The sequence below is a fragment of the Mycteria americana genome, chromosome 4, assembly GCF_035582795.1.
Source record: "Mycteria americana isolate JAX WOST 10 ecotype Jacksonville Zoo and Gardens chromosome 4, USCA_MyAme_1.0, whole genome shotgun sequence".
Lineage (NCBI taxonomy): Eukaryota > Metazoa > Chordata > Aves > Ciconiiformes > Ciconiidae > Mycteria > Mycteria americana.
This window is the reverse complement of record NC_134368.1, coordinates 58,336,442-58,355,849: the sequence shown is the minus strand read 5'-3', so window position 1 is coordinate 58,355,849 and position 19,408 is coordinate 58,336,442. Positions and strand designations below refer to the sequence as shown.

General features: G+C 41.8%; 1 protein-coding gene across 1 annotated transcript in view; it reads right to left on the bottom strand.

Moving 5' to 3' along the window:
* Positions 1-19,408, bottom strand: part of TET2 (tet methylcytosine dioxygenase 2) — a 74,989-nt gene that overhangs the window by 5,459 nt on the left and 50,122 nt on the right. The window contains exons 2-9 of the mRNA XM_075500664.1: positions 15,844-19,234; positions 13,486-13,576; positions 9,717-9,810; positions 8,354-8,562; positions 7,396-7,546; positions 5,140-5,229; positions 2,396-2,533; positions 557-917 (exon numbers count right to left, since the gene is read on the bottom strand). Of these exons, the coding sequence (XP_075356779.1) occupies positions 557-917; positions 2,396-2,533; positions 5,140-5,229; positions 7,396-7,546; positions 8,354-8,562; positions 9,717-9,810; positions 13,486-13,576; positions 15,844-19,234 (4,525 nt within the window). The remainder of the gene's footprint in view (positions 1-556; positions 918-2,395; positions 2,534-5,139; positions 5,230-7,395; positions 7,547-8,353; positions 8,563-9,716; positions 9,811-13,485; positions 13,577-15,843; positions 19,235-19,408) is intronic.

Genomic DNA, 19,408 nt, shown 5'->3' with positions numbered 1-19,408 from the left:
GCCAGGGATTGCTAAGTGGATTTTTAAATTCTTACTCCACTATGGAAAAACCTGCTCTGCTTTTGGTCTTGAAGCAGAGAGCATAAATAGTGGTAAAGAGGTTAGGCTTGAATCCCCTCAAATTAGGAGGTTCTCTTTAACAGTGGCAGACAGGGAGTGATGCGTAGGTCATTCTGTCTTTGGCAGCAGCATCACACACTTCTCTTCGTGGCCTCTAGCACTACTAGTCTTTTAAAGGTACTTTACAATACACTGGATGGCAAGCAGAGTTTGCAAAAGCACCAGATTTCTACAGGTGTTAACTATCCAACAACAACAAAGGATTTCTCATACTTTTTTTTTTTTTTTTGCTTCTCCAGAGTTGACCACAATTGTGCACCCTAGTATTTATAAATATATAATATTGATATTTACTTTTAAGAATTCTCTTTCCATTTTACTTTAAGATGTTCTTGGGCTGAGAATAATGGTTTTCTTGAGACTCATTATCAATGGCCCTGATTTCTAGGAAGCTTACCACTGTTGATAAAGATCCCGATCAGATTCATGTGTTTACCTGCTAGCTGCTTTGCATGACCTGCCGCCTCAGAGTTGCCTTGCTTGTTGCGTGCTGCAGCAGACTTATCTCTTTCAGCTTTGCTAGACCCATTCTCCAAGGAGGAAAGCTTTTCTGCAGCTGCCTTCTTTGCTTCTAGCTTCCTTTGCCGACACGTCTTAACAGGCTCTGCTAACATCCTTACTTTCCGGCGAAAGGAGGTAAGGACCTGGATACTGCCATTCCTCTTCTTCTCCTCCTGGCCTTCAGTGCTTCCAAACTCATCCACATCAGAGACTTTGTATAACGGGAGCACGTGGAGCTGCTCATCTTCTGGTGTTTGGCCAATTTCACGATTGTCTTCTCTAGTTAGTGTGCAAACCTGTTGGAAAGGTGTGTTAGAGTAACTCTCTCAAACCAGTCTGAGACGAAGAGATCTGAAATACTAGCCTGTGCATTTTACCTTGCCCTGCCACTGTCGGCGTTGGCATCTGGCAAGCTATTTGTAAACTGTTTCTGTGCAATTTATGCATATCGCAACAAGTCTGCCATTTAATTTCTTCCATTGCTCTGTTGGACAGTGTTAATAGAAACAGAAGGTACATATATCTATTCCTTCTACTTGTGCTGAAACGAACAGTATAGTTAGGGATTACCCTAATGTGAAATAAACTGTGTGATCCAGTGTACCGTGGCCAGAGAGTTAAAACAGTGGAACCTGGGACTTTGTACTCACCTGAAGATTTTTTCACTATAATACATTAGCTAGCTACCTATTAGAAATAGTGTGCAATATAATATGCTGCCATTGTATTTCACACCTCCTTACAACAGCAGCTTCCAGGACTTTGCAAAGGAGCAAGTCACTGTAATGTTAATAATAAGATTTAAGGAAGTTACTGTTGTGTCATGCAGCATGCTCATTGTGTTAGCTCCAGCTAAAACATATTGGGAGGATCTCAGTGGAAGAAAAGATGCTGATACAGACATATTCTGTAGCAAAATCATTGCATCAGCCAGTTTTAGGAAGAAAGCTCAGCTAGAAATATATATTGTATTGGTGGTGGTTGACTTGTCAATTAAGTCAGACCCTGGAAACAGGAAAAATTTAGCTGGTATTAAAAAAATAGATATTCTCTTTGGTCGTAATAAGAGCTGCACTGTGAGTCTACGTAGTTGCTTCAAATTACAACCATGATGATTATTCAGAACTGAAGATTATTCTTTCTCACGTTTACCCCAACTGTATTGTCACAGGGAAAGTAGGCAGGGAACAGAAATAATCCAATACACATTGAAAACCAGCGTGCTTTTCTGGTATCTTCTACAGAACATTTGCTGTACATGCTAGAGATCAGAACTGAAAAGAGTAAAGGGCACAACATGTACAATACAAAGGATGGCAAGGCTTGCAGACTTTCTGCTCATGCCCAACAGGAATGAAATCCACAACTTCCAAAACTCTCCTGGAAAGAAGTTATTCGTTTCCATTTTTATTTTATTAGAGGATATAATCCAAAGTTGCTAGAAAAAAAGTGTTTCAAGAGGACAAATATAAACCATTTTGTGCCAGGAACGCTGAAACAGGCATTTCAGCCCTGCTGGGACCTTCTTTCCATTGTCTCCACGGTTTCTCTTTTACCAGTTCCATATTAAACCTTTCTTTAATACAACATGTCTCATTCATTTGAATGAAAAATTGTGTAGGGGGTAATAAGTTAGCTCAATTACTGCTTAATGTTTCTTTTTTTAGCAATCTGTGTTATGCAAGTATAGATTTAAACAGACAGGAGATAATGAATTAATTATATATGTGAAATTAGTGCTGGAGTAAGGAGGCTATATGCATCACGGACTTACCAGTGTACTCCCGTTCTGCATATTGTGCAAGTCTCTGTGAGCATGAGCGCAAAAATCCAGGCAGGCAGTGACCCCTGAGAATGGGCGACCTTCTTTCAAACCCAGGCGACACTCGGGTGCTCTGTGTTCATACTCGATCTGGAAAGAGATGACAGGTATCACTGCAACTGAGCTGGATGCTCCAGTACGCGGAATTAGCACTGAATGCTCTGCCGTGACAACATGCAAGTCTCCTAACATCTTGGAGGTGGCAACATACAGATCTTGAAGGCAAATAAAATCGAGCAATTTGATGGCAATTTTGTATCTGTACTTCATTCCTCGCTGCTTTGTTCCTTGTTACCTTCTGTCTCTGGTGTGATTGTGAAATTGGCCAATAATACTTTTCCTTGCGTATTACTTTTGATTCTCTGCCAGTGGTTGGTGTTTTTACATGACAAATGCAGTGCATGGTTTCAGCGTCTGGCACTGTAATAGTGATATGTTTGTGTAGACTGGAAATATACCAAGCTATTAAGGGAAAATGGCTTTAGAAAACTGACTTCAGAATGACTTCATGAAAAATAATAATTTGCTTTTTGATTTGTAATATTTTGGCGTGCTAAACATATATTTCATTAGCTTAAGTGCAACTCTAACCCCCGACCAAAAAGAGAGATAATTCAGTCAAGACAGTACTTTCTACCCATGCACTCATTGTTAAGGATCTTTACAAAGAGTTGATAATGCAACAATAAGCCTTACACTAAAAGAAAGGATTTTTGTAATGGAAGATCAAGCCTTAGACAAACGACGGTTTCATATTTTATTTAGAAAATTAAAAATGAAACCACGTTTGTAAAATGCTTTGCTGAAATGCCTGAACCTTTCAAGTGAATGCAAAAAAATCTACACTTAATGGAACTTAATGGATCCCATTTTAAGTTAAGGTGAAATTAGAAGTTTTGCCAAGTCTTGATCCAAGATCACTAAAAACATGTCTAGTTTACTCACAGACCTTTATTTTTAAAATTTGGAATGTTTACTTCCTTGGAATCTGAAAATAAAAGCAGAACAAAACTCGAAACATGTAAACTTTGGAATTAAACAAGAGTGGTCTGAAACGTTAGCCAGACTATAATTATCTGATTAAAGTATACTGGTACAACTGTTCTCTGAGATGTTCTGTTGGGTCCAGTTGGAAAAACAGACCCTTTCCAATTCTAGGTTTTAATCCAGTAGCAATGCAGACTTAGATCAGAATAAATCTGGGAATTTGGAATTTCTTTTGAGGATTCAAAGGGGGATTGGTTTTAGGGCTTTTTGGTTTTCGAACCTTTTAGAACCAAATTAAGCCTCGATCACCTCTCTTCAAAGCCACTGACAGTAGCTTCATCAGGGTTTCCCCACAAATACAAGGTCTGCATGAAACTCCTTAAACAGGCCAAGCTATGCAAACACCTTATTATACAAGGTAAAAATTGAAACTTGTAAAAGCATGTATTTTCAACAAGCGTTGGGCAGGACCACAGTTTACATGGAGAAAAGTTCTTTTGTGAATTTTTGTGGGTAAAGAAAAGCAGCCCAAGCAGGGAACCATTTTATTGTTCACCACCCCCTCATTTTTTCTTCTTCCTCTTCCTTTCTTCTCTTGCAGAATGTCTCTCAGATATTTGGACAGATAACCACAGCTAGTGGGCACACGGCCACAGTCTCCTCCATAATGAGTCTCCAAACATTATCTGATCAGGTAAGTGAAACTGGGTAAGTCTGTACTGAATCTGCTTACCCTGTATAGTTGCTACTAAATATGCAGTAAAGGAGTGAGTTTTATGGCAAATAAAAATGGACAGTTTTGTGTTAGTTTACTGTTTCCATTACAGTGGAAAATCTTGAAAATCTGTCTTGTGCTGGTTGCTACAGTATAATGCTGTCAACAGGAAAGAAAGAAGATGTCATATTTTGCAGTGATGCTGATAGTTTGGAGACTGTAAGTCCTGTGAATGCTTGTAATGTAGTGAACCTGAGCGACGAATACGAAGGCCAACAGTTATGCATTTGCAAGGGGTATGTCGTCAAATTTTGATGCAAATATCTGAAAGACGTTTGATAAAGGAATGCAGATGAGAGACAGCCACAACTGGGAACCTCATAAAAGCTTTGAATGTGCTAGTATTTGTGAACACCACTTCACAGAAAATGTGCATGCACGATCCTCTCATGCAAGAAGGCTGATGCAGGCACTTGTGTGCATATGCAGGACTGAGTGTGTTCAAATATGAAACTTTGCTTTAAAAGCATGTTTGTAATGGCTATTTTGGTGAAAACTAAATTCATCTGCCACTTGAGAGAGCAGAACTGAAACTGTGGCTTCAGGACTTGAGTGCAATATGATATACTGCCTTCTGACACTGTTGCCAATCTCACACCACCTTCATGGCTGTTTTGCTAGTTTAGCTGGTGAATCATACTAAATCCAGTAATTTGTGTTGTAGAGCTGAAGAGTTCTGTTCAAGTGTGAAGTAATTTTATTGTGTTGATGTAAGTGAAAAGACTAGTTCTATTTAGTGGACCATATTCTGCTAGTTTTACTTTTGAAAGCATTTTAAGTGGAACTGTTCATTTCCATTTGTCTTTACCCCGATGTTAAAGGAATGCTGGAACAAAATGTACATAATGGTTTGGTGCAAGGTTGAAGCATTGGGAAGTGTGGTAAAAATCAGGTTATTTGGATGACTGCTTTGATTCCTTTTTCCCCAGCATACCTGGTTGTTATATGCATCAGGTGCAAGCTTCTTGTAGGTAGGTGCCATCAGGGTTGACAGATTCTGCAAATTGGATTCTAGTTTTTCTTCCTGTTAGGAGATGAAACAGAGTTCAATGACATTTCCACACTGTATGTATGGGATCTAAGAAGTTAACGTCTTTACACAATTATGTTTACACTGATAGCTGTGTAAAGGCCGAGACCATTGTCATTCTTGTTTAGACAATAACTGCTGTGAATCTCCTTTTAACTTTATTGTTTCACAGCCTTTAAAGTAATGAAGTAGTAAAGTAGCACAGTATGATCCCTGCAAGAGGATATCACATACTATAATCTTAATTTGGTTTATCTTAAAAAGAATCACATTCTTCAACATGGAGATGTTTTAGATCCAAGTGTGATGACCTCATTATTTTCCCTATTGGAATTCTGGGAAAATAATACTCTTCAGAAAGCTTGAGAGAAATAATATCAGAATGGTCCATCAAGTAAATCTGGCTAATTTAAGGGTTTTGCACATTGCAATGACAGCACTTCAACACACTGAAATATCTTTTCATGCAGCAATTTAAAATTATTTAAATACTTCAGACTTCAAAAAGTTCCCAATTCTTAAGCAATGAAGAATTGTGGACATGTCTAGTAGTTGGTGATATGGAGGTAGGAATGACCACACTTCATGAAGGGCTCTTTAAAAATGAAGTACTCTAATCACATACTCCAAAGTTGTTCCCCATCCTCTCAGGATGAGAATCCCAAATTCAAAACCTTGCTTATATGAGGCCCTTATTTTTAATTTCAAGTGCATAAAGAACAGTGGCATCCTGGAGTGGTATACTTGTTTTTAGGAGCTTGTATATTTTAGGAATGCGTGAAGAGCTGTGAAAAATCTATGGGTTTGAGAGAGATGTGTTTGGTGCATTGAAAGTTTGTATCTCCTACTATAGGACTATATCCTAGTTTGGGACTCCAAAATGACATTATAAAATTGTCAAAAATATCTTGCTGTGACCTTGTGGCTGCTGCCAGAACTTGGAGCTTTTGTGTGGCCCATAGGTTACAATTTGTAAGTGTTACTTCTAGTTTTTATTGGTGAGGATCCTATTTGTGTTGTCTATAAACTGTGTCTATGCTATGGGACCCAGCCCCTGGATGGTCACCTTGGCTGTCCCCGACTTTGTGTGGGAACAAGACTGGAGGGTAAAACCATCTTCCCTGCCCAGCTCTGACTTCCATGGGAAGTAAATCCAGGAATGCAAGTTGGAAGAGTGCCCTGGTGGGCTCTGGCCAGGTATCCAGCTCAGAAAATTTAGCGGGTTTAGGATTGCAGGCTATGATAAAGAAGGCTTTGTGCCACAGCATGATTGAAGGAGAGCTATTCTGTAATTCTTGGGGCCGTAGAAGAGCAGTGGGGAGGAAAAACTGTATGTTAATTATGATGATATTCTAAATACTGTGCTATTCTCAGCACAGGCCATAGGATGCAGAAATACCTGGCTCTCTGATCATGTGAAAGAAATGCTTGGATTTGTGTAAGACACCAGAATACAGGGAAAGCTGTGGACCTATGTGTCAGTACACAAGCAAGGGACTAAATTTGCACGTGCTTCCCAAAAAACAGACTGGGCCATTGGAGCCTCCCAGACACATGACTAGCTGGAGGTGTCCAGGAGTCACTGCATTCATAACTTCAAAGGTATCTTGTGCCCAGGTTAATGTTTTTTTAATTATTCTGACTCGTTTTAAACAGTTGCCAGTTTGCTGTAACACAGAACCCAATCTGGAACGTTCAGTGGGGCAGGACTTTATGTAGAATGAGTCTTTCTATCCTCTTCGTCCTATTGTCATCTCAGAGTTTCATCGTGTTTGTCTCCGTGCAGTCTGCTCTGGTTCCCAGTTGCAATGTTATGTGCCTTCAGCTGGTAAACTTTCCTGTCTGCCACTGGGGAATGCCCAATTGCAGGCCTAATACAGTCACAATTATTCAGGCCGTGCCCTCTCCTCTAATTGTGAAAGCCTGCAAACATGGTTTCAAGTCTCAGGGCTTTTACCAGCTGTCAGAATTTGGACAGTCAATTCAGCTGGCTCAGTGACTGGAATCAATCAGTTTTGACTGGCAGTTATTTAATTACCCTACATGTATGCCATTCAGCCAGGGCTCTGGCCCCTGGTCTCTTGTACTGTATCTCTATTTGCAGAGTGACAGAAAACATTTCCTTGCAAATGACGCTCATTTTTAGAAACGGACACCAACCTCTTTTGGGTCATCCCCCATCAGCTTAAACTTTCTTGGAATCTTGCTTCTGGCAAACTTACAACCATTGTAGTACATGCTCCAGGAGCAACCAAAGGAAAATGAAGCACCACAAGTTTCAGGGTCCAGCCCTTGACATGCGCAAGTTCGTCTGAAAAATAAGAGAATATGGCTGTTAGCAGCGGTGGGTCACCCTGGGACATTCCCGCAGTGGGCATCAGCGTTCTGCCAGCGCTCTGGGGAATCACTGGTCTTGGATCGTCTTCCATCAGAAAATAATGAAGAAATGAAAGAGGGAAGCAAACGCATTATAACAGAAGAATTTATCAGAGTGAATAATTTCATGGTTTCAATAATTTCTACGGTTCTGTGAGAAACCTGGCTTTGCCTGAAAGTGGGTATGTTTGTGTGGTGCCTTGCTAGGTAGTGATATTCATGGTACCTGAAAGGGGCATATGCTGATGGCACTGCAAGAATGTGGGAGCTTAGGGGCTAAGCAATAATTCCTGAAATACGACTCTATCCATGAAGCCAAAGTAACATACAAAATTAACCTAGACATAAAGTGACTAGGTTAATTTTGGTCTAACTGTTCTTTGCTATCAGAAAGACATGGGAAAACGATATTGTGCAATTTCTTTAGATTCAGGCTAGCTTCTGTAGGCTTACAGTATGATTTAGTGCATCTAGTTTTTATTTCAAGGTTGAGGTATCTGCTGTCCTGGGCCCTGCTGAGATCTCTTCCTTTAAATATAGTGAGAAGCTTCACAACTCTGGGAAGATGTTTTTCCCTGATTTATAACAACATTTACTTTGCTTTTCTCACAAGGTTTGTGGGTTTTCAAACTGCCTGAAATAGATGGAAAGTAATTCAGGGTAATAGCACGAGCACAGGTGCCAGGTCCAAGGCTGAAGGTGGGGTTGCACGTTTGGCGAGCATACCCTTTGTTCCACTTACTCTTCATTCAGGGCACACCGCCGGTTCGTGAGCGTGCCGTACTTCCTCAGGGTGTCGGTGAGTTCAGAGTAGAGCTTGTCGGCCAGGCTTGTTGGGATTCCCTCCCAGACCAGGATGAGAATCACAATCACGGCCGTCTCACACGTGTGGCCCGCTCGCTCGCGCACCAAGCAGAGTAGCTTTTCCTCCTGACTGCTTCTGCGGACTACCTGCATGCACAGCAACACACACCCCCAGAGCCCCAACACAAACAATGTATTTCTTAATGTCAAGAGCAAGAAAATAGGAAACCTCAGCATTAGTGTGCATGTGGGGAGGTTACTTCTACTTCTGTCTTCCTCTTTGTTTCTGGCAACTTGGTCCTTTTTTCTCATTTAGTGATATGGGCCAGGGCTACCCTTTCTGTTTAATGAAGCTGACTCCAAGAGGCTAAGCTTGACTGGTGGCATGGAAAGCCATGGTGGTGGAAACCAGCTTTGTAAAGGTATCCCCCATGCTCTGATTCAGCAGGAACATTCTCCTGAATCTGCGCTATGGTACAAGTGGCACAGTTTGATTAGTGGGAAAAAGGAAGTGAGCAGTGAGATGCCTCCCTGCACAGAGCTGGATGGTGGACTCCTGTGCTTAGGGCAGGAGCCATGCAGGGAAAGGCGGGCAGCTAAGGAAGGGACTAAATAACTGGACATGGGAGCTTCCTCCCTTTCCTTCCCAAACTTAAGCAGCTAAACTTGTAATTGGCCACTCAGTTTTGTGACCTGCCCTTACTACAAACATTACAGTGATGAGAGGAAAGCAGTAGATGTTGTTTAAAGAGTGTCCTTGCTTCTCAGTGCTTGTGCCACTGTGGGTATTTCTGAAAAAAAGGTGCAGTCTGGCATGCATAAAGACTATAATCAAGCATCAGTTTTTCCTCATCCTGTCTTTCCCCAGCCTACCCAAACCACTCGGTAATTTGTGCCAAAGTACGACAGTGTTTGCTAAGAGGGTGGCCTAATGCCTCTCTCGAACTGGGAGTGCATTTTAAAAACATCACAGTGGTGCACTTACTGGACTTATTTGTAAGCTAAAATTAAACAGCAATGAGAATGTCTGGTGTTGTGCATCTTAAATCTAAGCAAAACTGCCTTCCTTCTCAGGTTTTCATACCTTTAAGACAAATTTTATTCTTGCTGTTCTCCATGCAACAAGTAAACGGAGTGTGAGAGACAGGAGTGGGAGCAGGCGTCCTGTAGTACTGCTGCCGTTGAGCTATTTTAAGTTTCATAGTGTCAACTAACAGAAGGACATGTCACTGCTGTCTGCTTACGTGAACCATCATACTGAACTAGATTTGTCTTAACATTTATGTACATCACTTACTTACCCATTTAGCAATTGGACATCCTTGAGAACTTTTGCCTTCTTTCCCAGTGTAGACAACCCTCTCAATCCTTATAGCTTTACCCTTCTGTCCAAATCTTAAACAAACAAAAGTAGGTACAATAAGCAGATTCATTTGGTTCTACGTGAACACTGAAAAGATGGAGCACATTTGCCAGTCTTATCTTAAAAAATAAACACTATGAATTACAGCGAGGGATGTGCAATGCGGTTTATCTTGCTGATTTTATTATAGTGGTGGATTGATATGTTAAGAGAGGCAAATGTCTTTAATATATCACGGATGAGTAAAAATTATCCATATCACATTAATATTCCCAAACCTTTTAATTGTTTCTGTAGAGAATTTGTTATAATGACATTTTGAAAAGTGGACATGAAGTCTCTCTATTTTGGGGAGGAATTTTACATTTTTCTTTAATTTCTGGGTTAAACTTAAAGTTACTACTCTGAAATGTATATAATTAAATTGTCATGGAACAGCTGGCATGCAGTACTCTATTAATTTTCTGTGCTTGTTTCTGGCTTAGATACAGTGCGAATCAGTTAAGTCATGATTAATTTGCATCATATCTATTTCCTTTACTTTATCATCTGCTCATAAATTGCTACTTATTTACTTCTGCCTGACTTCTATGCAGAATTAGGATCACAAGGTGCCCTCAAATGATGCCGTTTGTGTGTGTCTTCTTGTGACCGAGGTGGGCAAGCTCGGCACTGGCCGAAGCACTTAATCAAGGTGATAATGCCATCAAGGCAGAATCTAGCCCCACATGCAAGTAGTGCTGTTACCCAGAGCAAACGGGATCCACTTTCCACGTCCTCTGATGGACCAGGTGGAAATATGTGGCAAACGCTAAGTGAAGCAAATCTTGAATCAATAAAAAGCATCAGACCTGTTAAGCCATTTCCAGGCATGTTCTCTGGCCAGGCCTCTCCCCGGGCTGCTGCAGCTGGGGGGTGCCCACCAGCCGAGCCCTAGAGCACACCAGGTCTCAAATGAGGCTGTGCATTAGAAGCCTCAGTGTCTGCCACACTACAGATGCAGCTACTATGTTGACTCCGCTGCATTTCAGGGACTGGGCAAATTGCACTTCCATCACCGTTTCTTGAATTCTGCCGCTCTCATCGGCATTACCTTTTTTTGGGTTTTTTTTTTGTTTTTTTTTGTTTGTTTGTTTAAAATAACCAAGTGTGGGGACTAAATCACAATCTCTGTGTTCTTTGCCTGTTACCTACAGAGCAATCAAGATAGTTCCTTCCTGTTATGCAGCCATTTAATGATGCCTTGAGAACTTTTGACCTTTCATCCCTCTTGTTTTTGCACTAAAATCTTGGTGACATATTTAAGAGCAAATATTTGTATTTAAACTTCTGTCCTGTAAAGGAAATGAAAAATGCTTATTTTTAGATGTGATCTCATTGTGAAATCTCAGTGTCACAGGAAATTATACAAATAAAATCAAGTTGTACTACACATGTTCTGCAGGCAACTGTTAGGTCACTTTTTCCTACTTAGGCTTGGATGTTAGTATACATTTGTTTCTTTAATTAACCACATTAAAAAAACATTTTTAAATCTTAACATTTTCTATCAGTTTGCTAATCTGGATTGCAGGACAACTGTGCGGATGCTGCTATAGAAATATGTTGTACATTACACACTGGAAATGAAATGGACTTTGTCTCAAATCTTTTCAACTGTCACAAAGGAATTTGTGCCTGATGTTTGTCATGCTTGCTTTCAGGACAAAGCTGATTGGCTTTAAAACAGGAGCAAAACTCACTGAGCATGAAGTAGGGATTGGGAGAAGGAAGAGGCAAAATGTATGTATCCACCATGGATTCTGCAAGAAATTTGTTCTGGTACAGCTAAAATATTAACTGCAAGTCTAAATCCAAATCCTGGTTTGTTTGACAGTGCTGATACCTTAAAAGTCAATCCATATTCATGGGAAGCCCATTTAAAAGTGCTTCAGTTGTGATTAGTGTCACCAACTGCACACATGTGCTTAAGAGTATCTTTATAGTTAAGTGGTTTTTTTACTTAGGGATACAAAATTAACTAACAAGGAGGAGTTCTGCAGTTCTTTAGTCAGGGAATCGCACAGTTCATACCATATGAACAGCTGAAAACTAGCCATTGTTCAAGTGGCTGCTGCTATACTCTGCTGAACCTGGCTGAGTAGATGCATGTTATCTATAATCTCTCAGGATTTCCTTCTGCCAACATGAAATGAAATTAAATGTAAAAAAAAAAAAAAAAAAAAGAAAAAAAGAAAAAAAAAGAAAAAAGGTGAGGTCAATATTAAGGATGAAAAATTACATTCCAAAGTAAAGAAATGAAAAAAGTTTCATCTCTAATAATTGACATCATGACATGAATGACCTTCCTCTTTTATTTATTATTTGTAAATACTAAAGAATTAACCAGTCAATGAGAGCTCTGGAGGTAACAAATTGTAAGAAGCTTCTCAGGAGGGTCAGTATTCACTCCCCCTTTGCAGGAAGAAGCTGATTTATGTAGCTTACATGCATTCGAGCTGCTCATGAAGCTGAAAACAAGTATTGGGGCAAGCCCCACACAGGAGTCACAGGGAGGGAGGTGCCAAGAAAGAGAAAGGCTCTTAGGACTTAGAGGTAATCTGAAGGGTTTAATAGGCCCTAAGTAGCCCACGGTCATGCAGTGACGAGCACAAGCTAACAGACCTTGCTAAGAAACGGCGCTCCTTAGCTCAGACACAGCACTGCGATAATGCCCATTTGCTTTTGGTTCTGCAACTAGCTGGAGCTTCTTTGCAGTTCTGGAGTCGAGATTTTTAAGGTGGGATTTAACAAATCAAATTCCCATCTGCCTCTGACTTACTGGGGAGCTTTTTGTTTGCTTGTTTGTTCAGAGGACAACTGAATTCCCAGGTACCTCTAAAATCTGGCCGTTAATGTCTATGCACACCAAAAGCTACAAGTAATGCAGAATTCACAGTGCAGAAGTCACTTTTGTGACAGTTTTTAATTTAAATACCTTAGAAAGGCTGGTGGATTTTGCACTTACACATATTTTTAAATAGCACAGATTAGGTAACCATTCTGTGCCGTTCAAAATTCCTGGTTTGGTTGCTGTTGATGTAATAAATATATCACGGGATGCAACACGATACAGGGATTGTCCACAATCAAGATAAGGCTGGTTTTGTGCCATACTCCAAGGAAGGGGGATGTTTTTTCACAAAACAACTTATTGATTCTTGGGCTGAAGTCCTACCAACAACTTTGTGGCACTCCTCTGGAGGTGACTGAGTTAGATTTAGCCCTTTAGGGTTGTAGTATATACTTAGTAAATTGGGGGGGGCGGGGTGAGGGGAGGTAACTTTGGAGTTTGGTATTCTGCTCTCCATCTTCCTTCTACCTTGGCATTCTCCTACCCAGAGGGAACACCAGGTCCATGCCTGCTTTTGCAGCCGTTGCCAACCGTCTTGCTTGGCAGGCTGGTGAATACTTGTTCCTGCTTGGGTTTGCTGGCATCTGTCTCAAAGTGCGCAGTCTGTGCCAGCCAGCAGACTATTAGCCCTGTCAAATATTGTGACTCTCTGGTGAATAGCACAGCGCGTAATGTTGGCAACACTGGAGTAGCTCGGCCTACAAGTAATTACTTGATTTGCAATTGTTTATTTCTTTATGTGCAAAAGCTGGAAAAATTCTGACATCCACAAAAGGATAAATGTTCATCTGCCCTGTGCCTTTGCACTAATTACCTTTCTTCCATGATTTCTCTAATAGCTGCCACATTAGGACCGGCTCCTAGATGGGTATAGAAAGGACCTTCATCTTTTTCAATAATTTGCTCTGTTTAAAACAAAATAAAGGTTATTACTTCGAAGCTTAATTCTTTAATGTAAAAAGTCACATTGCAAAGCTTACATCTAGCTCATTAGAATACTGGTGTATGGGTCTGGGGTCAGAGTTTTCAAACACTTATGTCTAAAGTATGCCCACACAATTTGTACAAAACATGCAAAGCACGTGGCTAATCCTGCAAACAGCCGTGATACGGGCTGTGTGCTTTTTGCTAGCACAAACAGTTGTTTCACATCTCGGGCTCTACACTGAAATTCAAAAGCCATTTTCCTGTTATCACCGAACAATTGTTTCTCCTTCTCCCACTTCCTCCTCTCCCAGTATCTAGAAAGGAGGATAAATGGGATAACAGCGGTAAATATTGACGTTAGTGAGCTGTACAGTACTTGTTTTTCAGCAGACATGTTACAGTGTAGGAACCTACAGCTTAAGAAAGTGGCCAGTGGTTACATAGAGAATTTCTGCCACTCACAGAAAGACTCTGTGAAATGAAAAAAAAGCAGGTTTGCTGAAAGAAATCCTGCACAAGGCTTAGTCAAAATTTTGTAGGCTAAGAATGTGGCCTCAGTTTTCTGTGTGTAAGTAGGACTATGTCAGCATTCACAATATATGCTTGGTTTGATACCAGGAGACAGGCTCCAGCAGTGAAAAAGAAACGGCCAGGCTCTGCTTGGGTTCAGGAGGAGATGGTGGAGCTGTGCTGACTTGTCTGAGGGCTGACTTTATGCTTTCTGCCATGCTAACTCCAAAGGCTGGATGAGGTGGTGCTGCTCTTGACGTACAGCCTCCAGAAGCATGATGAAGGTATGCTATAAACCTGAACGTGTCCGTAGGGGAATGGCTTAATTTAATCTTCCTAAGGACAAGTATCGGTAGGAAAGAGCAATAAACTGTATTGATTATGCTGTGGCACTGGCTTCTTCAAAGAGGACAGGAACTAAGTTTTATGCTCCTTTATTTCCTAGAGGGTCTGCTAAGACTGAAGAATTAAAATGCAAGCGGAGAATAAGCTCTTTTGCTTAGTTAGCAGTTGCAGTACTGGCTAAAAAAATAGTGAGAATAATGAAATGATTGCCAGAAAAACTTGTGCCAGCTACATTGCAGAAACCATCTCAAGAAAAAAAACCCCAAAAACTTCAGTGTTTTCAAAAAACCTACATTTTGTAGGTTGTTTCTTATAAAACAACAAGGAACAGCAAGGAACTGTCTTCCAGTTTTCTTTCTGGGAGCTTTGGAAATCCACTACCACCTCTTTTTGTTCCCATGGATCATCTCTGAGACATGGCCCCAAGCATTCAAAAAGGCAAAAAGGTCCATTTTGCAGTTTTGGAGGAGCATTGGTTCAACTTCCCTCTTTTATAGTTGGTACGAAATCCCAGTAAGTGAAACTATAACAAGGATTTTTTTTTTTCCGTTTTTGGTGCTGAACCTTTTGTCTCAGCCTGAAACCTTTTGTCTCAGCCTGAATAATTTATCCAGTAGAGTGTGAAAGTGTCTGCTAGACCTGGCTATGTGCAGTGTCAGTGCTGTATGGAAGCTTGGCTACAGGGCCTGTCTGTCACTCTACTTTGCTTCCCTCTGCTCTGCTCTTCCAGCTTTTGGAGATCGGGTGTGCCATGAAGAAACACTGAGGGTCCCCCTCGCTGCTTTTTTGGTGCTGCTTGTGTAGCTTCTCTAAGAAACTGCTGATCTCTTTAGCCTTGCAGGAGACAAGTACATGACAGGGAGGATAAACTCTTGCAACAAGTGAGGAATAATTTGTCATCCCTTCTTTGCTTAGGCTTTACTGAGTGAGGGAAACTTAAGCAATTTCACTGTTAGAGCAAAAAATGGTGTAAGGATCTCAAGTTTTGGACCCAGGACATATTTTATAAATGCTATATCTAACCTTGATGAATAAATTAGATTATAAAGTTATGATCTACTTTTTATCAACATGTTGTCATTACATGTCTACTGCTCAAGGAGAATGGATGTGAGGAGATACATTACTGGCCATAAGCATTCTGACTGAAAAAGCAAATAGGTAATTGCTTTATGAAATATTGAGAAAGGGCCCATCTGTAGGGTTGGATAAGTGGAGTAGGCATAAGTGTATAAAATTGCAATTTTATAAGTCTTTACTAATTGCTGTTCTAAAAAAAACCAACCCAAAATTTCTCCAACAAAAACATCCAACTAACCCCGTGATCCCAACTTGAAGGCTCATTTCCTTCCTGTGAACTAGTATGTTTTTAGTACATCTTGGCACTTACCAACACAGCTGCAAGATGGGAAATCATACTGGGTTTTGGCAGGTGTGTCCAATAAATTTTTTACAGGAGTATCCAATAGCTTGGAAGGTGAGTCTAAAAAATTATTGAGAACAGTTCCAGCTGTTCTTTTGGTCGGGGTTTTCTCAGCAGACGAGTTTGCTTGCTGATCTAAGATTGGGGTCTGAGTGTCAAAATCTGCAGCACTGGTATTTCTCGATAGGATGGTAATAGGGCCTGCGGTTTCAACCTTCACATGTTTAGGTGACTTGATAGTAAAAGTCTTGTGATCAAACAGTGATTTGACCTGTATCTGTTTTAGCTGCTGTTCCATTGTCTCAATGATGCTCTTTTGTTGCATGTTCTCGCAGCCAAAGTGCTGATTCTCTTGTTTAATTGTTTTTTTCCACATTTTGTTTTCCAGCTGTCCAGCTGATGGACGCATGCAGACATTAGACTTTGTGCCAGCCTCGATTTTTATAGGCTTGCGCGCTGCACTGGGACCAATCTCGGTTTTGGGTTGCTGGTATGCTTGTTGCTCCTGTTTTTGCAAGAGATGCCACCTTAGAGCAGCATGCTTTTGAAAATCCTTAGGGGCTTGGGACTGCAAATGACAGCCTCTCTGGTCTTGGGAGTGTGGGGCAGTTTGCTGGCTGTGTGGTAAGTACCGCTGAGGAATCTGCGTAGCTTGTTGGCTCGGGAGATCTTGGTTCACACTACCACCGTAGCATTGTGTTTGCTGGAGTGGTGGTAGCTGTATAACTGAAGCTTGTTGTGTCTGTTGCTCTTGTTCTTGAAAACAGTGATTCACATCTTGCTTTGCGGTCAAGTTATTTGAAAAATACTGCACATGTTGCAAGTCCTGCATTTTGTTGGCTCCAAAGCGTTCCATATTCGCAGCGTTTTCTTTCTTCTCAGAAATCAAGTGCACATTGTTTGGGCAGGGATGCTGCAGACTAGCGTTTGCTTTCTGAGTGTAAAGGGGAGCTTTGTTGTTCATGCTCTGTACCTGCTCCAGGCCTAGCTGACGGTTATGCAGTGGGAATGCAGTTGATTTCATGTACTTATTCCCAGTTTGAAAACATTCATCTACTTTAAGCTGATTGAAGGATGTCCTGTCTAGCGGCTGCTCAGCATTGCTTTGGGAGTGGGAAATGGTTTGGGGCAGGTCTTTATTTTTCATTTGCAGAGCCTGTTGCTGGTTTGGGGTTAGCTGTGGACTGCACAGCAGTTGCACCTGCTGTGCCTGTTTTTGAAGCATCTGTTGCAAAATGTGTGAATGCAAGAATTGCTCGTTTTCCCCTGGCTGGGGATTCAAGTGCTGCTGTTTCAATGGGGCCCCTAAAGGCCGTTCGGCCTGTTGTTCTGGTCTTTGCTGGAAATGGAGCTGCTGTGGAGGGTGTTGCTGCACTTGGGACTTGAGCAGGGAATCCATCTTTGTGAGCTGTGGCTGCGGTGAGTGTTTCTGGAACGGCAGCTGCTGGTCAGCTGTGGGATGCGGCTGCAGCTGGGAGGTCTCGCTTTTGTACAGCAGAGGAATTTGTTCCTGTTGCATTATCTTCTGGCTCTGGGGCTGTCCTGAAGGCCCCTTCAATGCATCAGGACTTCCAGCATACTGTTTTGTATAGGCTGTTTTGGCTGTGTTTGCCTGGAACTGAAGAATTGATCGCAATAATGCTTCGCTGGGCTTTTGGGGAGGCTCTCCCTGGCGGAACTGGGTGGAAACCAGTTCTATCCAGGCTGGTTTTGAGTAACGTTGAGCCTGTTGCACAGGCTCTTTCACTTGGTCCTTTTCTTTGTCAGGAGGAATCTCAGGTTCTCTCTGTCCTGGGAAATGCTGATAGTGTTGCTGCAACTCACACTCACTTCCGCGCGCTTGCAGGTTTTGGAGGGGAGGCTCTGACGCCGGCGTAATTTCTTCTGGGCGCTGCTGAATTGAGGCGGCCACAGCAGCTTGCGGGTTGCTTTCACTGACATCTTGTTGTGACGTTTGTGCCTGCTGCGGAAGTCTCTGCTGAGGGTGAAGTTGTTGTTGGCTGAGGCCGGGACTTTCTGACATTGGTCCCTGCTGTTGCCCTTCATTCTTTATCTCCCCAGGAAGAGTTTCATCACATCTGTTGTCATAGGAATGGTGTCCTTCTCGCACCATGACGGACAGTGCACTGTTCATTTCCGGAGCAGGAGGAGCGGAGGAATCTTTGTGAAACATTGAGTTCTGTTTAAAGAAAGCACCATTTTTTTCTGCTTGCTCAGAAAACCTTTCCATAGTGGCGCTCTGAGCTTGCAGGTTACTGCTGGAACTTAGAGAGAGGTCTTGGTTGGGAACCTGCCCTATGCTTCCACGAACAGTACTGTTTCCTACGGGTAACTGGTGTGGATCATAGCCTGGAATCTGTTGCTGTAGCTGTAGTTCTGGTTTCTGAAGTGAACAGCTACCTGGCAATACAGGTGGTTTACTGGAGTCTTCTGTGTTGTAGACCTCAGTAACCACTACAGCTGGCACTTGAGGCAGCTCAGAGTTTGAGGTCTGTGGAGAAGTGATCTGCCCTGAGGTATGGGATGAATGCGTTGTCTCATAGGACAACTCATTAGTAGCCTGACTGGTAATGGCATTGATATGAGATGTGTTCTTCTGCATTGCTATGGAAACATGTTCTGGATAATATTGAGACAGTGTTTTCTCCAGGAGTTCACCATGCATGCTTTCCATGGAAGAGGCAGAAACTGTAGCACCATTAGGCATTGGCACCGCCTTGTTCTTAAGTAGTAAGACAATTTCCCTGTTGTGGCAATGAATGTTTTCCCGCTCCTGCTCATCCTGAATCAGGAGGTCATGAGGGTTTTCTGAACCACCACCGTTGTATCTTGTAGACTGTATCAAATCTGAAACTTCATTTTCTTGTCCTGTAAAACTCTCGTGTTTCTTCTCACTGTAACAATTGGAGACTCTTAGTTTTTCATTATTATCCTCTGGCTCAGCTTTTTCTCCATTTACCTCTTTGTCTTGTTTCACTTTCTTGCTTTCATGAAGTCCATACAGAGAGGGCTCACTAAAAGTGCGTTTTATCCCACCATTTTGCATATATTTGGAATAGACTTTCTTTTCTTGTAAAAGGTCGGGGCTAACGCGGTTGTTTGGACTTCCCTTCAGGTGGGGCACTCCATAGTTGCTTTTAATGAATAGCCGCTTGTGGTCTCCATTTATTTCAACTTCAGGCCTCTCTGTTGCTGGACTTCCATTCTGTAGCTTCACCGTAGAAGGCTCTGCCTGGCAAACGTGAGAAGATTGCGGTATTAGAAATGGACTCAATCTATTGCCGTCAACATGGTTGGTTCTGTCCTGTTCCATCTGGCCTGCTCCGGGGCCATCCACAAGGCTACCCTCTGAACGTATCTGAAAGAGAAAAGAAACAGGAGAGAATCTAAGTCAATTTTAGTTTCCATTGAGGGACAGCCAATTACCGACAATTCCTGCAGCATTCAAGCACCCATTGTCCTGACCAGCTCCCACACACAACATGAGCTCGCAGGCACACCTGAGGGGTGTTTCACTATCCTATCACACTTT